Below are 18,025 nucleotides of genomic sequence, written 5' to 3' on the forward strand. Positions count from 1 at the left end.
TGACTAAAAATACACAGAAAATAAAATACCCACTATAGCATAAAATTCCAATTCTAATATAGTCAAAACTCCATATATAAAAAGTAGAATATAAAAGATGAAGCTTATGTCATATTACATTATACATATAAACGAAACGATAAGTATGGCTCATACTCTAGTGATGGAGAATTTAAGGATTTTATATACAGAGATGGCACAATATGGTAGACCAAAAATAACAAATTAAAATAGTATCATATAATATGTGATTGTAAATAATCATTGAGTGAACATATAAAATAAGTATGCCTAAGAAAAAAAGAAGAAAAAAGACCTCTTCTCTCTCATCATAATGTTCCTTTTATAAAATCCACCCAAAGACAACAAACACTTCTCCATCATCATTTCATTTCTTTTTCTTTTTCCTCCATCACCATTTCCTAGTTCGCTCGTGCACATCTCCGACGACGATCCCAATTCTAAAATCATTCCTTCTTCCAATCCTTTCAAGTTTCAACATCTCTCCAAAATATCCAACCAACAAAAAAAGGGACATAAGAAAACCGAAACAAGGGAACCCTTCTTTCTTTTTGTACAAATAACATAAAAATCAACACTCTTTTTGTTTGTTTCGCCGATGGCATCTTCGGGTAGCGGTACAACGGCGGGATCAGGTTCACCATGCGGTGCATGCAAGTTCCTGAGGAGGAAGTGTGCATCCGATTGTATATTTGCACCGTACTTCTCATCGGAACAAGGAGCAGCAAGATTTGCAGCTATTCACAAGGTGTTTGGAGCAAGCAACGTTTCTAAGCTCTTGCTTAATGTTCCAATCCATGATCGATGTGAAGCTGTTGTCACCATCGCCTACGAAGCTCAGGCTCGTCTTCATGACCCTGTTTATGGCTGTATCTCTCATATTTTCGCCCTTCAACAACAGGTAATTGACCGAGTGGTTGATTTGGTATGAAACTTCGTGCATATGATATTAATTGTTCTCACAAAATCTTTATGAATTAGTAACAACTTATTTTCTCATCATATCATTTGTTTAATTCACATTAGGGCTTTTCTTCATTATTTTTTTTTGGCCTAAGTTTATGAAAAGATTGAGATCTTAATTGTTAGAGTTTTTAGGAAACGTTACAAATAGGCAATCAGTTTTTCTTCATCAAACTTTTTTCATGATGTTTTCATATCTTGTGTTTGTCATTTTCCACTCGTCAAAATCTTGAGTAAATGACACTATATTTTTCCGTTTCATAAGAATTTTTGAGTAAAAGACACTTCATTTTTTTCGTTTCATAATATCTTGAGTAAACGACACTATATTTTTTCTGTTTCATAAAACTGGATGTTTAATTTTGAATATATAATATTCTATCTGTTTCGTAAAGATGGATGTTTTGAAAAAATTGTGAATACTAGTAAACCGCAACATATATCTTTGGATGCATTTACTATTCTTGGAATATGAATCACTATAAGTATGTAAATTACATACATATGTCCTAGCTAATATTTAGAAATACCATATAAATTTACATAAAAATGCAACATCTTATTTTCTTAGCACAAAGACATCAAGATAAATGAAAAAAAAAAAGACTATAACTTCATAATAAACGGAAGAAGCATACTCTATATATGTGCTTACAAATTTTGAATAGAACTGGATCAGTCTGGTTTAACTTAAAGTTTTATGCGTTTATATATAGGTGGCTTACTTGCAAGCACAAGTCATGCAAATGAAGGCACAGATCGCTGGCCACCAGATGCCAGCCGCCGGAGATCTAAGAAACAACTCGGAGAGTACTAACCAGTTTATGACGTGGCAACAAATTAGTGGCTCTCCGATTGGTAGTACATACTCAACACCGTATAGCGATCATCATCCTTACTACGGTCATTTAAACCCTAATAATCCGGTCTCGCCTCAGAGCTCGCAAGAAGAATCTTTCAGCAACACGAGCAGTGACGTCACCACAACAGCTAATGTGCGAGAGACTCATCAAACCGGAGGAAGCGTATACGGTCACGATGGTTTAGGTTTTCACGAAGGGTATCCTAAAAAGAAGAGATCAGTGAGTTATTGTAGTAGCGATTTAGGTGAGCTTCAGGCTTTGGCTCTTAGAATGATGAAGAACTAAGATAATTTGGTAACGTATGTAGACAGACAGAGAACATTAAATTCATGTTCACATGCATGTTATCATCAATAAAGATGTCTTCATCCATGTTTGCTTTGAAGTCGCTGAGGTTCAGCCATGGATCATTAACTGAAAGATTTGACTGGACAGTAATCTTATTTAATCGGTTTAGCTAATTGAAACAGAAATGATTTAGTCCTGATCGAATAAATATCACAAATCGTCTAAACGAAAATAAATAAATCAATACAATTAATAGGTTATAGTAAAAAAAAAACTAAAATAATTGTTATAGTTCAACGGTTTCGAACTTTCGTTTGTTGATCAATATAGATGTTTATTGACTAATGTGATTTTCACGCATGATTGATTATTGCGTCTCTTAAATTACCCAAAAAAATGAGTTTATTAAGTAACTAATTGAGGAGTGAGGACTATATCCCCACTCGACACTATAATATATTACTTACATGAATAAAATAAACTAAGGTAATGTCAAAAAAAAAAAAAACGTCACACGAATACAGAGAAAATAATATGACGGATAAATTCTATAGGTTAGTATTAATACAAATGCTTCTGTGCAGACTGAGCTCCATCTCCTTGTATGAGTTTGTTTAAGGATTCGCTAAATTTTCATAAGTTAGAAATATAATAATTGTAGACGTGTGCGCGGCGGACCCAAGGGGTTTGACTTTAGAAAACACACTTATTCGAAACTTTAAAATATTTCATTTTGATTGGTGTATAATTAATTATCAAATAGTTTAGTTGGCTCGTTACGAATTTTGTCTAGTTTCCGTGGAAGATATTAGAAAAATGTTTAATTATTGTTGATTTATAATCAACAAGCAAAAAAAATTTGAATTTGTCAAAAAATGATATTGTATTGAAATCTAAACCTAACAAAGACATTTTCTTATTAAATGTTTTAAGAATTAATAGTTTTACATGCTTGTTATTAAATGTCAACTAACCGTTTAGTTTTAGCATCTCTATGAAGGCTAAAATCGTAGTATATGACTATAGTCTATATGGTCTAAACGATACAAATAATATGTATAAGTCAACTTTTACTTTCACTAGCTATAAAAATATATTCCCACAAAAGCTATAAAAATATATTAATTTTATTAGGGGTGAAACAATAAAGAAAAATTGTTGATAAAGAAAAAAGAATTTGGAGAACATAGGAGTAGGAGGTATGGATGTTATGATTGTCTGTCAGAGAAATCATCGAAAATCATATCATATAGTATAAAATTACTAGTATTATATAAATGGACCACGCATTGATAATACATTTAATAAACATGTTTACCTAACATTAACTAAGCAATGTCTTGTTAATTATGATAGCGCCAATCCCCCATATAAATTGTAGTGGTCCTATAGACAAAATGTCCCCTGAATCGTATGCAACAATCACTTAAATTAAATTCAAATAATGATCTTTAATTAGTTTTACTTTGCCAACTCTAATCAGTCTCATCTAATATTAACCCGATTCCCCACCAAGAAGCTTCGATTGTTGTCCTTGTCACCTAAATTCACAAGTGCTCTTTTAGTCTTTTTAGAAAGGACTTGGTTTGTAATCTCGAGGTAATCTAATCAAAAACAGGTTATCAATAAAAGGAAAAGAACAAGTTCAGTTAAGCACATGATCAATACTTTACGTAGAGTTTTTAAAAGGATCAAATAATAGTTCACCTGGTTAGTTAGTTTGACAGACATTAATTAAGTCTAGTTAATTTGATAGCCTGTCTTCTGTTTAACATTCGGTAAGCTACTCAAATATTCAGTAAAATTGTAAAATGTTTGATATATGTCTCACCTTTATTATTTTAGCATTAACATGTCAGAATGTTGGTCACTTCAACATGGAAAGTGAAGATTGGAATATTTCAATTGCTTAACAAATTTTGTTTTTACGGGGTTAGAAAGACAATTTAACATCTCAGTACCATTCACAATGAACAGATATCTTGAAATTTTCACTAACTTTCTGATGCATAGTCAACGATATACATTGACTGGAGTTGGATAAAAAATGCATCACGTCGACGGTCGACCTTATATATGTTATTTTAAAGTATAACACTTAATATTTAGGTGGGAAACATCAGAAAATTGTTTACAAACTCCAAACAAGTTTATAATCAAAACTTTATTGTGGTTAAATCATGAACAAGAATACGGCGACGCCTGTTCTTAGTCAAGACATTTTATGTATGTGCGTACTTAATAAAATAATATCGACCTCTTCGAGCCCATTACCGAAGACAAAATTGTATTCAATTTCTCTCACTCTTTCTACTATTATAAGAATAAAACAGATCAAAAGCTGGTGGTCAAAGCATGATATCACCAATTCACCACTTAGACATTCATCAGGGACGTATATATTTATTAATAATTCATTCATATAAAAACCAAAACAATATAGTAATGTTAAAGCAACATTGAAAGAAAGATAAAGCTCATCATAGAGGATTAATTGGATGTATATAAAGATAATTAATTACTAATTATTGTTATGATGATCAGAGTTCAGAGATAGTTAATTATTAAGAGAAAAAAAAGAAGCAAAATGGCTACATTACTATCGTATAATGCGTGGGGTACAATGACATGTCGACTGACAGGGAATAAACACGAACTATTGTCTTCTTGTCAAAATCACAATTTGTTTCTTTTTAAAAAATAAAATAGTAAAAAAAGAGTCTGAAACGGCTGGAGTTAACACATGTGGGCCCGTAGCTAAAGTACAATCGAAGTCTTTGACCGTTGAACTAAAATCGAACACACACGTGCGGCCTGCACAAGTCGTTCGTTTGTAAGAAGAGATGACCCACCACCGCCATCTATTTCTTTTCCCAGGCCTTAAAATTAATTAATATATTTAATCAGTGACTAGTATGAGACGTTCTAGGCCCATTATTATGAAAAGCTAGCCCAATACGCTTTATAGTAGCAATCAGGGAGTTTTAGGCTAAAATTAAAAATACATCTCTCCGGGGGAGATTAAATAATAAATCACGTATTTATTTCTGTCGCAATATCGACACTTATTTCCAATGTTTTGAAATCCGATCCGGAAAACAAACCGGACAGCCTTCCGGGTCACGGGAAGCTGATCCGATCCAACTGTGGGTTAACAGTTTACTGAATTTCACAATATAAAAATATCATACATATATATGTTACACAAGTTTTATGAATATCCATATAAAAATATAGTAGAACTGGTAAAGAAATTTTCACGCGAACAAAATTTAAAAAAAAATAGACATGACCGAACAAAATGAAGGAAACCACACTTTTAGGAATAATATATTGTTCCACATCGGAAAAGTTAGAGGAAGAAGTAATCGATTTTTATATAGTTGGTCTCTACATTAATTACTTCAAATTTGATAATTAGATGTTGGGTTTAACCCGGACCGCCGGTTCAACCACGGGTTAACGGGTTTTAGTCGGATTTTTCCGATTCTATCCGGGTTTTTAAGTGTTCGATTTTTAAGTATAATCTGGACCGGTATATTTTCCGGTTCGCGGTTAAACCGGTTCAACCGGCCGGTCCGGTGCGGGTTTCAAAATATTGCTTATTTCTTTCAGTCAGCGAGAAACCCACTCGATTAATTTGAATTGATAAGATAAAAAGTGTTTTTAACACGACTCCTGACTCACGAGCATTTTATTTTGTTCTAGTGTATGTCAATCACGAGCAGTAATATTTAACTTAGAAAATCATATTATTCTATAACAATTTGACAAAGCAAAAACCCTTGACTTACAGAGAAAAAAAAACAGACACACAAAATCGACAACAGACATTATACGTACAAAGTTAGGAAGAACCTTACGTTATTTAATTATAGCCAAAACCTTCTACTATAGCCAGATATATTAAAATAATAGATATAGAGTTTCACGTAAACAATTCTTAGAGCAAATCCATTGGGAGGATTTAGTAAGGATTTAGCAAAGACTCTTATTCTTTTGGAATCAAAAATAATTCAAAACTGATAAAAATATAAGAGTTGCCTCTTAATTAGTAAGTTTTGAGATCAACTCTTATTGTTACGTGTACACATATGATTGGTTTTATTTTTGATAGAAAAAAAACAATTTTTTTCTTTTTTTTCCCTTCTTTCTCTTTCTTCTCCCCATCTCTCTTTCACGACACCTTCTTTCACAAAGACAAATTATCGTTGAGATTTTTTTTCCACCAAATCAAAGCCTTTCCTTTACTGGTTTTCGAGAATTTGATGAACCAATCTCCATCTGATGGTAATTTCATGTTTCTATTTGTTTGAATTCTTGTTTTATAACGATTTCGATATTAGGTTTTTGGATTTTCGGAAATTAGGGTTCTTCAATATCTCTTTTGTTTTGTGTTCGTAGGCATGATTTTTATTAGGATTAACGAAATTAGCCATGAATGAAGATAAATTTAGGCATAAATTGTATGTTTCCATCGATCTTGTACATTGCTTGATTCATACTTTCTGTGAGTGTCGCTATTAGGTAGGATGGTGTATTGTCTAAGTTTAGCCTTGAATTGATGAACCTATGAATGTATGATATCTTTCAATGTATGACGAGTCATATTGAATTGATTCATCACAACGATAATCGGAATTGTCAAATTTTTATCTTGTTCTGTGGTTTAATTTTGCAGGACGAGTCTTATTGTTCTCAGACAAAGACTGGTTGCCCTGATAATATCGATAAACCTCTGGTGTTTAAGAATCTGAAGCGGCTTTGGGGGAAATACGACCCAGAACTTCCGTGGGAAATGGGTGATTACAACGAAAACAACACCATTTTGCTGGATGATTCTCCTTACAAGGCTATCCTTAACCCTGTAAGCTCCTCCGTCTTCTTAAAGTCATCTGTACAACAATTCTTTTGGCTCATCAATATTATTTCGCTTTTTTATTTTGTTGATTTGTTTTTAAGCTGCTTCAGTCGGATCTGAAACTTGTGTTTTTAGTTTTCGTTGTGATGTTGCGATTTGCCCAATGATGCATAAAATTATGTTATAGAGCCGTTGTATTTGAGTAGCTAGATGTTATGTATGCATTTTTGAAAACATCATCCATTTCATTCATACATTTACACACTCAATTTCCAATGATAAACGAAACTAGGAGTAGCAAAATAGTCTCGTTTTTATGCGATTTTGATAGTATGAAGTGTTGATGATATGTTATATATTGCGTGTTTAAAAAAATGAGTTTACTCAACAAATTATGTTATCTAGACATGTTAAATTCCATATTTTCAACAAAGAAGAGATGCTATCGGAAGATTCGGTCTCTCTGCACTACATAAGTGTACAACAACAATTCGTATGATGGCATATGATTGTGCAGCTGATGCACTTGATGAATACCTTCGGCTTTCGGAAACCACTGCAATTCAATGCTTGAAATTTTTTGTTGAAGGAGTCATAAATTTATCTGGAGATGAGTATCTAAGGAGATCCACACCGGAAGATTTGCAACGACTACTTGATATTGGAGAGTTTCGGGGATTTCCTGCGATGATAGGAAGCATCGACTGTATGCATTGGGAGTGGAAAAATTGTCCGACCGCATGGAAATGTCAATACACACGTGGATCCGGAAAGCCAACCATTGTTTTAGAAGCTGTAGCGTCACAGGATCTCTAAATATGGCACGCGTTTTTCGGACCTCCAAGTACATTAAACGATATCAATGTCTTTGACCGCTCTCCTGTTTTTGATGATATATTACAAAGTCATGCTCCGAAAATGAATTACATTGTCAACGGCCGGGAGTACAATTTGGCTTACTATCTCACCGATGGTATTTATCCGAAATGGGCTACTTTTATCCAATCTATTCAGATTCCACAATGTCCAAAGGCATCCTAGTTTGCTACATGTCAAGAAGCTGTCCGTAAAAATGTCGAGCGTGCTTTGGAGTCTTGCAAGCTCGCTTCGCCATAGTCAAAAACCCGGCCCTTATCCATGATAAGGAAACAATTGGAAAGATAATGAGAGCGTGTATCATACTTCACAATATGATAGTAGTAGACGAACGAGATGGGTACATGCCGTTTGATCCAACAGAATTCTCACAAGTGGAAGCAAACAAAACTTCACAATTGGACTCCACAATTTCAACTGATATACCATCAAATGTAAGCAATTTGATGACCATGCTGGGCAAGCGGAAGGATATTCGTAATCAACAAAAACATGACCAATTGAAGGAGGATTTGGTTGAGAATATTTGGCAAAAGTTTGGCACAAATCAAGATTATAACTAATCTTTTCCCCATTTATGATTTCTAGTTCTATTTTAATATGCTTTTATGTTTTGTATGTTTAAAAGTTTATGAAATGCAATAATTTTTCATTTTAATAAATCTTAATTGTTTAGATATTTAAACTAATTGTTCTACTTAAATTAATTATATTATAAAAATATTTTTTTTTCAAAAATAAGAACCCTAATAAGAGTCTACCATTGGAATACTATATTATTCAACAACAAAAACTTCTTATTTTGAAAAAGTATACTTTTTAATTAAAAAAAAATATAAGAGCTTCTAACTTAGAGTCTAACCAATGGAGATGCCCTTAGTTTAGATTCCAATAACATAAAAGGCGGACATCATTAGGCCCTAGAATGTCTAAACACACAATTTTCCAACGCAGTAGTCAGTAAGCTAAGCTGCTTAGGGATTTGTTATTTGTGGTTTCCCAATAATTTATTTGACTCCGATCGATATGTAAGCTCAAACTCAAATGGAAACTAAAGCAATAAAAAGACTAAATACTCCTATAAAGTAAAAGTATACTATATTACTAATATATATCGGTTCTTGATCGTGTTCATTCATATCTTCACCAAAAAAAAAAGACATCACGACTACGGGGTGTACTCAAAACTCGCGGACAGCAGATCATTGCCGCCACCGCCATGAAGATGTTGATTAAAAGTGTTCAAATGTTGATCCAATTCAGAATATTTGGAAAATTCACCGATGGTCGAGTTAATTTCTTCACTGCAGCCACTTGAGGAGTTGTAGTAGTAACTCGCTGCCGTGGTATCTCCACCAGCTCCGATGAATGACCTCGTCCCGGTTTGGTTCTGGTGGTAGCACGACGTCGTCATGATATTCTTTAGATCAGAGTAGCGCTCCGTTTCCAAACTTCCATTAATATTTTGATAATTCGAAGTGGTATGATGATGATGATGATGACGAAGATGGAGATCTTGAGGTTCTTGAAGATGTTGAGGCATATAATCTCGATAGCAATTAGAGTTTTCTATGGATTGAGAATCTCTAGCCATCATGCTTTGTGTTGCTTGTTGCTTTAGAATCTCTAGCTGTGTTTGTAAATTCACAACCTATACATAGTACCAAGAAAAAAACTAATTAAGGATCCATATTTACAAATTATATATATATATATATATATATGTCATATCAAAAGTTCAAGATTAGGGTTAATAGAGGAAGTTATTTGTACGTATTGATAGAGGAAGTTATATATATAAATTTACTTGCTGTTGAAGGGAAAATATATGAGAAACGCAGCCATAGATGGGGTCTTGACGGCGAGCTTGAGCTTCATAATAGATTGTAGTAGCGGCTTCGCGTCGATCTTCCACGGGAAGATGAGAGAGCAATTTAGAAGCATTGCTGGCACCAAACACTTGGTGAATGGCTGCAAAATGTGAAGCTCCTTGTTCATAGCAGAAGTATGGGGCAAACACACATTCTTTTATACATTTCCTTCTTAAGAACTTGCATGCTCCACAAGGAGAGCCAGAGCCCGTCATTGTGATGACTATGTGTTACTAAGTAAGTAACTCTTTGATGAATGATGATTAAATTTAACCTTGAGTACCTTTAAGAATGGAGGAGCATTAGCTTAGGGGGAAGTATTATATAGATGTAGATGAAGGTGGGTTTTTTCATATACTACTATTACGTTCTTTAATCAAAACTTGTCTGCTTAGTGGCATACACCTTTCTCATTGTTAATTATCATTAGTTTTTCTTGAATTTTTGTTAAGATAATTAATCTACAATGGATTTGGATTTTTTTTTTTTTTGATGAAACTTGACTGAGACCGCTTAACCTCTGCATTAATCAATGGATGCATTTAATTTGTGTAACTTATATAAGTTATAACCAATGAGCAACGAAAGGTATTTTTTCAAAGAAGGAGCCAAAACTATAGTAGAGACAACATATGGTATGTGTCACACTCACACAAACTTAATTTTCTTAAGTAGTGTTCATTATAATGTTTCTAATTTTACGTCATACTTGTTATCTAATATATAATCTAGTTCAAAATTAAGCTTTTCTCTCATTGTATGGAACTATGGATCGACAACCCTGACCCACACACAACAGATTGCAAATTTAAAACGTAATTTTTTGTTGTCAACAAAACCATTATATCTTTCTTTTGAAGTACTAATTCATGGAGACAACCATTCTACGTACTTAAGATAGATAAGATCAGGTGAATAGTTGAATATTGAGTTTTTAAATGGATGGACAAGAAAGTACCCTGAAAGAGATGTTCTTGGTTTATTCTAGATATATATATTCGAAATTAATTACTATTTCCTTGTTAAAGGTTACAATATCAAATTACTTACGTCGTTCTTAATATAATTGGGTTAGTTTAATATTTTCTTGTTAAAGTGGGTTGTTTAATATTATTTGCATATAAGAAATTGGTTGGGCGAGTGTACTTTAGTTTGAACGAGGACAAAATTTCAAAGTCTAAACCTCAATATAAGGGAATGGTTTAATTTTGTTTCTCATAAGATCATAAGGGAATGCAAGTTCCGGACACACCAACTTTTGTTTCTCATTAGATCCTACATATTACGTCACAAAGCAATGGAACTACCATGGATTATGGAACGTCATCTTAAGTATACGAAACATAATTTAGTGTTCCACTTCTTTCATAATCCGATTTGTATGTACGTCGAGTTCATCCAGTTGGTCGATAAAGCCTCCACTACCCACCATTAATTCGTTTACTTGAGAGCTCTATCGGCTAAACTCTACTAATATAATTAACGACTATGCGTAGTCTTAAAATTCGTTTACATGTGTCATGTGCTTAGTTCCAATATAAACAATAGAAACCATAACATGTTTTTTTCTAAGTTACTTTGACAGAAAATTAAACAAATAATCAATAATGAGTTATCGGGAAAAAGTAATAGTAATTTATTAGCTTACAAAGGGATTATAATAGAAAGACATGGAGACAAGAAGCGGCGGCTAAGGGAAAGACATTGAAAACTACCACATATAGTAAATGGAAACGCTAAAGACGACGTTACTACATCACTTTCTAATCTTGTGGGGGTCTATGCATTGCTATTAACCTAAAGTGCCTATAACTACATTAAGTAGCCACCAATCAGTGACTAAATCAAAATTATATAATTCATTCTTTGCTTTCTTCGCTTAATTATGAACAGTAATTTGAGCCAAATTTTTTTTGTTTCAACGACTTTTATAATGTAGAAAAGCACGAATAAGACGTACTTGTTTGGGATCAGTGGAGTGAATAGTGAGGTCCGACAAATTAGAGAATCGTGTAGCAACGGGGTTAAGAGGAAAAGGTTTTATAATGTTAAGCTTATGACACTATACAATCATGCGAGGACTTTATGCAATGTATTATACAACAGTTAAACAAAAAAATAAAGCAATCCAAATCGGCTTTAAACTATACAATTGTCTCATGGGGTAGGAATGTATGATGCATAACAGTTTGCTAAACACAAACCAACATTAATGATCTATTCTTACATATAAAAAAAGTAGAACCAATCACAGCCAGCTTGCCATCAATCCTTCAAAGTTTCTAAGAAACAAAAATCTCTTCATGCTGGTGATAAACTGGTCACTTATTCTTAAAATGTTTGCAGACGAACAAAAACATTACGTTCAACCTAGAGATGAGACTCCATTTCATTTGCATCTCTTCTTGAAGATGTTTTCGTCGATGAAACTGGGAAATCCTTTCAGCACATCTCGCAGAGCGTAGTAATGGCTATCACATTTATGGTCTGTAATGAAATTACCTGAAAGAAGTATCCTCTGAAAATGTTGTCCTGGATCTCTCTTCCATAGACTAAAGTACTCTACTTGTTTTCCTCCTGCACTTTTCGGATTCCCTCTTAGGTTCCTCATTAGATAGTAAACATCGCCCGGTACATATAACTCCTCTGGCACTTTAACAATATCTTTAGTGGTAGTTTCAGAGATTAAAGTTTCAGACTGGTTGTTCTTGGATGATGGGATTTCTGGTAAGAATCAAGAAAGATGAGATTCATGAAGCGTTAAGTACGTAATTAAGACTTCTAGTGATACACAGAATTACACAAAAGAATCGCGTGTTCAAGTAGTAGTTACCAGGAAGTTCTTTCTTGTTTCCAAAGTTGGCATAATCAGAAACTTTTCGAGCTACGTCTTGCACAGAGGTGACAACTTGTTTAGCGTTTGTAACCAAATCTAGTACGCTCTTCCATTCTTCCTTCTCGATTACACTCGTCCTGGATTTACAAATGCACAGCAGTAAACAAACTAATTGTAGAAGGGCAATAAAGTTTCAAGAAGAGAAATATTTGTTTACCAATCTGTCTGAAGGATCTCATTCCTCAATCTGGCTAGAGAAGCTGTACTTAGTCTAGGTATAATATCATCCTGTAATTGGTGGAAATGCTGTGAGTTCCAAAGATTAGAGTAACCTCAGCAAAGTTTGATCAAGAAAAGAGAGTTCTTTTTTGTTCTGACCTGCATTACAATAGTTGTTACAAACTCAGAGCAGTTCTCTGCAAGGTCTTTGGAAACACAAGGAGGTGTTGCATACCCAACGGCTGAAATAATTTCAGCATCAAATCCCAATTCTTCCCTTGGCATTTTCCTGAGCATTATCGCCATTAGCGAAGCTATAGCTCCACCGAGAGAATGGCCAACAAGCCTTAGCTTGTATCCCTATGGATCGTTCATTGCAATATAAATCCATCCTTCTCATGTCTCACAAACAAAAGAATTAAGTAACAATGATTATATCATCACCTCATATTTCTCTAAGCATCTTCGTATGGTTTGCAATTCGTGGTTAAGGAACCATCGTGCAGACTCAGCGGTTCCAAAGTGTGTTGAGTAGCCTTCAAAAGTGACCTCTTCATCGCTTGAAGAGACAATATCAGTGATAAGATCATAAATTGTATGTGTCCCACGTATCCCAAAAACAACAAGTTTCCTTCGATGATCAACTCCTATGTAATAACCAGGCCTCATAACACTTGAATCTTTCACAAATTTAAGAATGTTATTCTCACGAAGCATTGTGTTCTTTGCAAGACCAGTCACACTATCCCTGTAACAACCTTTCGCTAACTCGGCATTGTATATGAGATCATAAACCTGAAAAACAATAGAGCTACTTAGAATTTGGTAAAAAAGGGAAGTTATCATCAACATGAAAATAAACAGAATTAATGTTCTTACTGTAGACTCTGAAACAACTTCTACACCCTTGACGTCCTCAAATGGAGACAAGGATGCTTGTCTAAGATATATAAGATAGAGACCAATTGTAAGATCACCAAGAGTCCAACCTTCAATCCCGAGCTTACTCCTCTGAATACTAGCAATGATCTCAGACAGAGATCGAGTACCAGGCGGTGACTTCTCTCCTAGAAAAAAACACACATCAAACATTGCCTCGAGCATTATGGTTTTAAAAAAAGCAGAGTGAATGCAACCATATATAATAAAGACCTGTTGGAAGAGCCCATCTACGCAATTGCATAGCTGGCTCAAGTGCTTTTGTGAGCCAAGCTAGGTCCAGTTTCCACTTCCCATCACCTGTATCTTCATCACTAGAGCCATCACTGTCGACTCCTGGTTCAAATCGTCTTATATCCTCTAATCCAGACTTCGAAGAAGCTCTACTAGGGGTTCTCTTCTCTGCTCCCTGTCCCTGTTCTTCTAACTCCTTCTCTACCTTGCCTGATTCTGATACGTGCGACTGAAATCGTTTGATAACATTGTAAACAACTCCTTGATATAATCCACGTCTCTTCTTGAACGGTGAGCCTTCTACAACTGAACAAAGGCTGAAACTTGTCAAGAATCATTACTATAATTTCAAAAATTTCATATATAATATAAATCAATTCTCAAGCTAAAATCTTATTAGAGTAACCATAGAGTAATAAAGCGAGAACAAAGCTAAGTCTCATCAATTCAATATTCTTATTCACCAGTGATATCTCAGTGTTTCTACACACACACTCTATCGGATTATACTATAAAAGACTTGAAATTTCCAACAAGTAAAGAGTAATTAGAGCTTACATAAGTTCCATAGACGCCGGTTCAATGCTCTGCTAGCCATTGGCGAGCTCAGAATTGGCTTTCTCCGGTTAAAAATATATATAAAAAATCCTCCTTTCGAAGCCGACGGCGGAGGAGAGAAAAAACTCTTAAGTAACTGAAACTTCGAAGAAACGGCGGAGCATTAAGTCGGAGATGATCGGCCGAGCAAATCGGAAAAGCCAAAACCGGAGGAAAAGCACACCGACTGGATTAATTGACTTTTATTCAGTAACGAGTTATGGGCTTAATTGGGCCTTTTCTTATAAATTCAGTAACTATTTATGGGCTTATTTGGGCCTTTCTTTTTAGTCCAGTACTTTAATGGACTCTGTTCTGACATTAGGGTTTCGATGATGGCATCGACCTTTGTATTAGCCTCTATCTAATCTTTCTCTTCCTCCATTGTTGGAATCAGAAGTCTTAACCAAACTTCTGAGTACTTTTTTTTTTTTAAAGAGGATTATGCAAGAACAGAGGATTTCCTCTGTTTTCTTTTATAGAGGGAGGAGAAAAGAAAAACAGAACTTTTAATCTCTTTAGACGAAGTTTAGTGAACAAACCAAATCTTTAAATAGTTTAAGTAACAAAACCAAATCTGTCATTATTACTTTAGAACATAACGGTCGCGTTAATTCAGACACTTTGGAACCATGAATATACCATACGAACTTAAAAAAAAAACTTTTATTTTGACATCAAACAATGTCGTCAAACGGCAAGAGTTTAGCATAAGCAGCAGCCTTAGCCTTCTCCTTGTTCAGTTCAACTTTGAGATTCCACAAAGTCAGCTCCAGACTGTTGATTTGTTCTTCCATTTCTTTGACCCGAGAACCATCATCAGTTGCATTCTTACTCTTCCAGGCCACTTCCTTGAGCTTTTCCTTTAACCAATCTAGCTTGAAGCCTGCTTCCGTTAGCTCTTTCAAATTGCGCATAGCCTTTATTACGTCAGCATTCGAAAAGCTCTGTGGAGGCTTACGCAGTGTCTCGATGAGGCTGAGGAGGACATCCATGTATGCTGTCTTCACTACTTGGTTCGTCGGTTTGACATCTACTGCAATGTCAGGGTGCTTTGCGAAAATCTTGCTCACTAAAACACCCTGCCAACGAGAAAGTTGCATGGTAAATCATATATTCTATGTCAAAAATGTTTCGATTACTCTTAAAAAAACAAAACATTGTTTTCCTTAACATATACCTTAGTATAATGAACTTCGAAACCATTGAGATCTAACATCCCCTTCCTAGTTACCTCTTCTACATGAACATCTTCAACCACTTGTACCTCCACTTTAATGATCAGTTTGTCATTCTCTAAAAACTCTTCTTCTTTAAGCTTGCTAAGAGGTAATACTTTGGGATAACCCCAGCCCCGGGCCTCATCACAGAACAAGCTGCCTGCTTCTGTAAGACATAGAGTTTTGTTATTCATTATGATTATATGATTTATAATTATTGTTCTATACAGATTCAAACACGATAGATAGGAACATTACTAGGTGTTCCAAATGTCTTGAGTTCTTTGCCCGACTGATTCAACAAAACGAAGCGATAACTAACTCTCCTTTTCCATCCAGTTCTAAATGATTTAGTTCTGGCAACATTCATGTACACAGCCAAGTGATCACAGCAATGGTCTCCCATGGGATGAACGGTAACATACCTGAGAAAATAAAAGAAACCTTCGTTTAACTCTACATCTAATATGTTGGATATATATAGTTCCAAATAATTTTTGTTTTACCATTCGCATCCGCCGCATCCGAAGAAGGGAGACGATATCTCAGCTTTCTTCTCCGAGAAGTTATCTATCTCAAACGTGAAACTCGTCTGCTTTTGATTCCTCGCATCTGTTTAAAATAGGCTTTGTTACGTTGTTTTCAGAAAATTAGACATAAAGAAAAAAAAAACTAACAAAACCTCAGCAACATACCTGAGATCTTCTGCATTCGATTCCCCATACCTTATCAAAACGCTTTCTTTAGGCTTTGTTTTTCAAGCTAAAGATAAAATCTTGTAGGGAATTGTGCACTGCTCAGGGGTTTTGTTTCAAGAGACTTTGAGTTTATGTCAAAGAAATACTTGTTTTTATAGATACTAGCTTTTTATTTCTTTGAATTTTCTTGATCATTATAAATGAGTATTTATAGTCCTAAATAAAATTAATTATAAAATATCACATCTATTATGTATGTTGGATACACTCCATAAAAGGTGACAAGTAACAACATATCATTAATAAGATTTTGAATTAGAATTAAGAGAGAATACATTTGCATTTACACACACATATATATTACAATGAATGGGTTAAATAAAAGGGAAATGAATTGAAAAGAAATAAATAGAAGAGAAACACAATTTCTTACATTAAAAATCTTAGATTTTTCTAAAAGATTTTTCTAAATTAATAAGATTTTTTTTTTTTTTTGTTTCCTTTGCTACTTCTCTAATTATTGCCTTCTCTCATAATGAACATAAAGATTTATTCTAAAGATAATCCTGGAAGTCGGTCAATATTTAGATGATGAATTTGTCTTTCTTACAAGTTTTATTAAAAACCAGAGATAATATCCAACAAAGTGAAATAAGGAGCCCCAAAAATATAACGAAACTTCATCTTAGAGAAAAGATTAATGAAATAAGGAGCCCCAAAAATATAACAAATTAATGATTAACTTATGAGTGTTTTACTAACCAAAAAATAAAATAAAGGGAAAAACTTAATTTTCACATCAAAGAATGTCGTCAAGCGACAAAAGTCTAGCATTATCAACAGCAGATTTAGCCTTCTCACTTTTCAGTTCAACTTTTAGATTCGACAAAGTCAGCTCCAGATTCTTGATACGTTCCTCCACTTCTTCAACCTGACAACCACCAGCAAATGCATTCTTTCTCTTCAAGGAAACCTCCTCAAGCTTTGTCTTTAACCAATCTAGCTTGAATCCTGCTTCCGTTAGGTCGTTCAACTCGTTTTGAGCGTCTTCTAGCTCAGTCTTAGAAAGGCCCTGTGGAGGCTTGCGCAGTTTCTGGATAAGGCCGAGGAGGACAATCATGTATGCTGTCTTCAACGTTGGGCTTTTTGGTTTGAAATCTACTGCAATGTCCGGGTGCTTTTCGAAAATCTTGCTCACTGTCTGAACCTGCCAACGAGAAAGGTATATATATAGATCATACTTAAGCAACAAGAAATCGTGAAGCTTCTTAATTAGCATACCTGAGTTAATGGAACCTCGAACGTTTCGACTTCGGACATCTCCCGCCCAGTTAAATATGCTACTTCAACTACTTTTACTTCTACTTTGACAATCAGTTTGTCGTTCTCCAGACATCCCATTCCTTTAAGCATGCTAAGAGGAAGTATGCCAACACCCTTGGCTGGCGTATAACCGCTGAACAAGGTTGATGTGTCTGTAAGACAAAAACAAAATATATATACTTATCGTCTTCATAAATGAGATATATGATGTCCAAC

General features: G+C 34.5%; 5 protein-coding genes across 5 annotated transcripts in view; 1 reads left to right on the forward strand and 4 right to left on the reverse strand.

Moving 5' to 3' along the window:
* On the forward strand, positions 303-2,219 carry LOC104793168 (LOB domain-containing protein 16-like). The gene is made up of 2 exons (XM_010519466.2): positions 303-922; positions 1,701-2,219. The coding sequence occupies exons 1-2, from the start codon at positions 620-622 to the stop codon at positions 2,130-2,132; spliced, it is 735 nt and encodes a 244-aa protein (XP_010517768.1). The 5' UTR covers positions 303-619; the 3' UTR covers positions 2,133-2,219.
* Positions 8,959-10,006, reverse strand: LOC104793169 (LOB domain-containing protein 17-like). Its single transcript, XM_010519468.2, has 2 exons — positions 9,680-10,006; positions 8,959-9,523 (listed from the first exon to the last, which is right to left on the reverse strand). Exons 1-2 carry the CDS (start codon positions 9,956-9,958, stop codon positions 9,041-9,043), a joined length of 762 nt encoding a protein of 253 aa, XP_010517770.1. The 5' UTR covers positions 9,959-10,006; the 3' UTR covers positions 8,959-9,040.
* LOC104793170 (sn1-specific diacylglycerol lipase beta-like) lies at positions 11,807-14,741 on the reverse strand. Its single transcript, XM_010519469.2, has 8 exons — positions 14,530-14,741; positions 13,951-14,277; positions 13,678-13,865; positions 13,243-13,593; positions 12,958-13,158; positions 12,797-12,867; positions 12,577-12,716; positions 11,807-12,467 (listed from the first exon to the last, which is right to left on the reverse strand). The coding sequence occupies exons 1-8, from the start codon at positions 14,567-14,569 to the stop codon at positions 12,133-12,135; spliced, it is 1,653 nt and encodes a 550-aa protein (XP_010517771.1). The 5' UTR covers positions 14,570-14,741; the 3' UTR covers positions 11,807-12,132.
* Positions 15,117-16,208, reverse strand: LOC104793171 (MATH domain and coiled-coil domain-containing protein At2g42470-like). The gene is made up of 3 exons (XM_019246532.1): positions 16,047-16,208; positions 15,749-15,954; positions 15,117-15,650 (listed from the first exon to the last, which is right to left on the reverse strand). Exons 1-3 carry the CDS (start codon positions 16,192-16,194, stop codon positions 15,246-15,248), a joined length of 759 nt encoding a protein of 252 aa, XP_019102077.1. The 5' UTR covers positions 16,195-16,208; the 3' UTR covers positions 15,117-15,245.
* Positions 17,286-18,025, reverse strand: part of LOC104699398 (MATH domain and coiled-coil domain-containing protein At2g42470-like) — a 1,344-nt gene continuing 604 nt past the window's right edge. The window contains exons 2-3 of the mRNA XM_019246430.1: positions 17,768-17,961; positions 17,286-17,693 (exon numbers count right to left, since the gene is read on the reverse strand). Of these exons, the coding sequence (XP_019101975.1) occupies positions 17,286-17,693; positions 17,768-17,899 (540 nt within the window). The 5' untranslated portion in view covers positions 17,900-17,961. The remainder of the gene's footprint in view (positions 17,694-17,767; positions 17,962-18,025) is intronic.

The sequence above is a fragment of the Camelina sativa genome, chromosome 6 (assembly GCF_000633955.1).
Source record: "Camelina sativa cultivar DH55 chromosome 6, Cs, whole genome shotgun sequence".
NCBI classification, from domain to species: Eukaryota; Viridiplantae; Streptophyta; class Magnoliopsida; order Brassicales; family Brassicaceae; genus Camelina; species Camelina sativa.

Coding starts and splice junctions, on each gene's coding strand:
- LOC104793168 (XM_010519466.2), top strand. CDS start 620: ATGGCATCTTCGGGTAGCGGTACAACGGCGGGATCAGGTTCACCATGC. Junction 923..1,700: donor TTTTCGCCCTTCAACAACAG/GTAATTGACCGA, acceptor GTTTATATATAG/GTGGCTTACTTGCAAGCACA.
- LOC104793169 (XM_010519468.2), bottom strand. CDS start 9,958: ATGACGGGCTCTGGCTCTCCTTGTGGAGCATGCAAGTTCTTAAGAAGG. Junction 9,524..9,679: donor TATTTTCCCTTCAACAGCAA/GTAAATTTATAT, acceptor TACTATGTATAG/GTTGTGAATTTACAAACACA.
- LOC104793170 (XM_010519469.2), bottom strand. CDS start 14,569: ATGGCTAGCAGAGCATTGAACCGGCGTCTATGGAACTTAT. Junction 13,159..13,242: donor GATGCTTAGAGAAATATGAG/GTGATGATATAA, acceptor AACGATCCATAG/GGATACAAGCTAAGGCTTGT. Junction 12,868..12,957: donor TAACAACTATTGTAATGCAG/GTCAGAACAAAA, acceptor CACCAATTACAG/GATGATATTATACCTAGACT.
- LOC104793171 (XM_019246532.1), bottom strand. CDS start 16,194: ATGGGAGACCATTGCTGTGATCACTTGGCTGTGTACATGAATGTTGCC. Junction 15,955..16,046: donor CAAGACATTTGGAACACCTA/GTAATGTTCCTA, acceptor TATGTCTTACAG/AAGCAGGCAGCTTGTTCTGT. Junction 15,651..15,748: donor TCGAAGTTCATTATACTAAG/GTATATGTTAAG, acceptor TCTCGTTGGCAG/GGTGTTTTAGTGAGCAAGAT.